We start from the raw sequence: 3876 nt of genomic DNA, 5'->3' as shown, positions 1-3876 counted from the left end.
TATGTGAAAAATGGTTGGTTGGATTAGATGAACTCTAAGGTACCTTTCAGTTTTAAAATGAGATGATTCTGTATGGAGAGGAGCAAAATATGAAGACACTATTATATCAATAAATCAAACATTGATTAAGAACTTATTATGTGCCAGGTACAGTGCTAGGGGCTGTGAAGATGAAAATAAATTAGTTTATTAGCAAAGAACAGGCTTCTGATCAAAGGCAACTCTCAGGCAAGTCTTGATCAAAGAAGAACAGAAGAAAAGCACTTTAATGATGGGAGTAGGAGCCAGCATGCTTGTGCAGGGCTGCCATCTTGGAGACCTTGGAGCCTTGGGAAGGAAGGTACCAAAAGAAAGGGAAAAACAACAAATGGGATTTTTGAGAAGCTTTAAGATCAGCTCTGTCCACACCATTATCTTGATTATCTCTAATCCAAGGAGTCATTCATTCTTCAACAATGTGGGGGCCTCATTGCCCAAATGACTTGACTTCCTGTAGCAGGGGAACTTCTGAGGAATGAGAAAGCTCTGATAATATATATGTGTCAGCTGAATTGTTGCTCATGCAAAAAAGCTTTTCAATTTCATGAAATCCAAATGATCTATTTTGTAATCACCTTTATCACTTGTTTGGTTAAGAATTCATTCTCTAACCATTGTTGTAAAAAGTATTTGATTTGGTTTTCTTCTAATTTCTTTATGGTAGGATGATATTCAGGTCACATATTTCTTTTGAGATTGTTGTGATACGTCATGCCAGAGGGTGCTGGAGCCAGTTTGAGTAGACTATTAAATTTTCAGGGTAAGCATTTATACCTCAGAAATCTGGCAAATACTACAAATCAAGACAGGATTTATTGTTTTGCTGATTGTCTAGATTCTTGAAAGTGATGGAAGAAATGTTAATAATGTAGATTAAGATTAAATGTGTTTGGTGTACATTCCCCCCCTCCCCCCCTTTAGAGAACTCGTTAAATAGTTACCAGCATACAGGGGGGTTTGTGGTGTAAATGTTGGTCTGAACCTAATTTCAGCCAGACATCTCTCTAGTTTTCTCAGCAAATCTTATAAATATGGAGTTCTCTTCTAAAAAATTTGTTTTTAGATTTATCAAACACTGGATTATTGAGTTCAATTATTTCTGGTTCTTCTTCATCTAGTCTGTTCCACAAATTTATTAGCCTATTTTGTAATAAGTATCAGCTGAGATGGCATGGGCATTTTACCCCCAGAAACTCAGGCAAACTATTATCAGAGAAATTCCTTTGCTCCCTTAGACCCTCTTGACTCCCAAGTCCAAACACCTGACCTTGAAGATGACCCTCCTTTGACTGCCCCATTGAATTGAGATGGACAAAGAGACACACCCCATTCATTTATCCTCTGGAGAACCATCCCCAGGCCTTTGGGCAAACCTCCTTCCCAACCCCTTGCTTCAGAGTCACCTCCTCCCTGCTGTAAAAGAATATAAAACCCCCAGAATTGAGGCATGCTGTCTTCCTAAGGAGCAGCTTTTCCACCCATGCTGTTCCACCTGGGAGGCAGACCTCCATCTATGCTGCCTCCTGGCCAGAGTCAACATTACTTTACAAATTAATGTTTCTCTTTTTATTTTTAAGCCAAGTTTCAGACTCTTGCATTCTTGGGAAAGGTATTCTTCCTGAAACCCAGGGGTTCACTTCTTCACCCTACAACAGAGATTTTGAAATATTGATGTGAGCAGATCCAATCAGGTCTCCCATCTTAATTGCGCCAAGAACATCCGCAATTTTGGAAGATACCTTCCTGATCAATTAGGATTTGGGGAAGCTTGCCACAAGAAGCTGGGGACTCGATCAGAATAAGATTTCCTACCATTTATTTCTTGGCTGAATGGGGACCACAATTTTGTTCCCTCTGTCTTTCCCTTGCTAGTCATAGGCTTTTCTAATCTACCATATCTTCAGCCTTCCTGGTTGATTGTCTATTTGTGCACATCAGGAAGTGGTACTGATCAAATATATAATTTATTTACTTAGCATCCTTTTTTAAAAAAGCCCTTACCTTCCATTTTAGAATCAATACTATATATTGGTCCTAATTACTATAATTAAAATTAATCTTAGAGACTTAGATTATAACTATTTAATTGTGAAAGAGAGAAAGATATTACTGGATCTTTCTAACTATCATAGTTTTCCAGATGAACTTCTTCACCATTTTACAAGCCGTGGTGAGGGGCCCAGCTGACCACTTAGTCCAGCCAAGGAGTGGGCTTATATTCAGGGAGGGGCCTGAGGAAAAAGATTTGGAATTCATGCTTGTTCCAGCTCATACCACCTATGAAGTTACACCTAACTGGCTCCCCCCCTCCCAAATTTTAATATATGTGAATGTGAATGATTCCTTCACTTCAGCTCCTTCACAGCCAAACCAGGAGTCAGGGACTGTTTCTCTGCCTTTTCTTTGTCTGTGACGACCAAAGTGCACAGGTACCTGCTGCAGCGAACCTTGAACTTCACATTGTCTTTGTTTTTCTTGATCTTGACAGATTTGGCGTCCTTTCGCCTGGCTGTAAGCAAAAAGTCTTTTATTTCCTCAATTTTTCGGGGCATGGTGGCGGAGAGGGGTCAGTGCATGGCCTGGGAGGTCAAGCGGCAGGAGAGATACTCCCCTAACTGGCTTTTGATAGGACATGGGTCATGTGTTCTGATGTCCAGGCATGTAATCATGCATGCCATTCACTGAGTGGAAAGCTGCCCTCCCATGAAGGAAGTCAGAAACTGTATGTTCCAGTTAATGAATTATATTTTTGTTAATTTTACACACAGAAGAGTGGTCAGGACTAAGCAATGGGGATTAAGTGACTTGCCCAGGGTCACGCAGTTAGGAACCCAGGTCTTGCCTTCTCTCAGTCTGGCTTTCTATCCAGGGAGCCACCTAGCATTCCTTTTTAGTGCCCTTTATTATCTGGCAATTCTTTTCTGCCTGCTTTTATCTATGTTACTCATTTTAGACTGTAAGCTCTTTGAGGGTGTGGTATGGGATGATATTTAGCTGGAATAGGTACATCAGGCAAATTGCTGTTGTTGTTTGTCCTTCATTCTCCAAGAGAACCATTGGCATCACGAGGTGATTTTCTTGACTTACCCATGAATGAGATTTCAGTGAGGCAGAGATGAACAACGTCCTCAGCCCCATTCTCTCTTCCAGAAGAGTTCTCAAAGCCCAGTGGCAGGGCAAAACTGTCCATGGCAGGGGAGGCAATGGGTGGCTTTGGCATCTTCAATTTCTGGCCAAGCTCCAAACCCTCCATTCCACCGGCTTTCAAACACTTTCATGGCTTTTCAAACAAATTGTTCTCATCCACCTATTCCGCCCGAGAAAATCTTCCCGTGCTTGGGGTAGACATTCCCCTTAACTCATTGACAGCTTGAGGCTCGTTGGTTCCCCTCAACCTGGTTTAGCCTGTCTGCCAAGACTAGGCAATTACTTGTTTAAAAAATATGCCTTTTGATGACAGTGGAAAGGATGGCAAAATCTCTCAGATGCTGAACAGTTCCCCTGCTTTTTTCTGCTGCCCGATTTCCGATTTCCCCCCTTTCCCTGGAAACAGCAGGAGGGGGAGAAAAGGTGTTAGAGATAGCAATTTCAGTGTGATCGAGATGTCACCACATATGTAGCCTACTGTGAGTGGCATTTTCAGCAGCTCAATCAAGCCTACCAGGAGAAGCAGGCTACCACCGAAATTAGTAATGAGGATATGAAAAGTTGACTTGTTATTTGCACTCTTATTTTCCTCTCCATATTTGTGTTACATTGAGATAGGAAACTCAACCTTCCGCCATCTAGTTTCTAGATGTTGACTATTTTTTTTCCCCATCAGCAGGATAGCCATGT

At 41.4% G+C, this 3876-nt stretch overlaps 1 protein-coding gene across 1 annotated transcript; it reads right to left on the bottom strand.

The window, feature by feature from the left end:
* Positions 1-2384: 2384 nt before the first annotated feature.
* LOC100025936 (60S ribosomal protein L38-like) lies at positions 2385-2623 on the bottom strand. The gene has a single exon (XM_056820871.1). The coding sequence runs from the start codon at positions 2589-2591 to the stop codon at positions 2385-2387; it is 207 nt and encodes a 68-aa protein (XP_056676849.1). The 5' UTR covers positions 2592-2623.
* Between the last annotated feature and the right edge of the window lie 1253 nt (positions 2624-3876).

The sequence above is a fragment of the Monodelphis domestica genome, chromosome 3 (genome assembly GCF_027887165.1).
Source record: "Monodelphis domestica isolate mMonDom1 chromosome 3, mMonDom1.pri, whole genome shotgun sequence".
Taxonomy (NCBI): domain Eukaryota; kingdom Metazoa; phylum Chordata; class Mammalia; order Didelphimorphia; family Didelphidae; genus Monodelphis; species Monodelphis domestica.
The sequence above is the reverse complement of the archived record's forward strand: the minus strand, read 5'-3'. Positions and strand labels throughout refer to the sequence as shown.

Bases quoted from the DNA above. Each gene is read 5' to 3' on its own strand.
- LOC100025936 (XM_056820871.1), bottom strand. From the start codon at position 2,591: ATGCCCCGAAAAATTGAGGAAATAAAAGACTTTTTGCTTACAGCCAGG.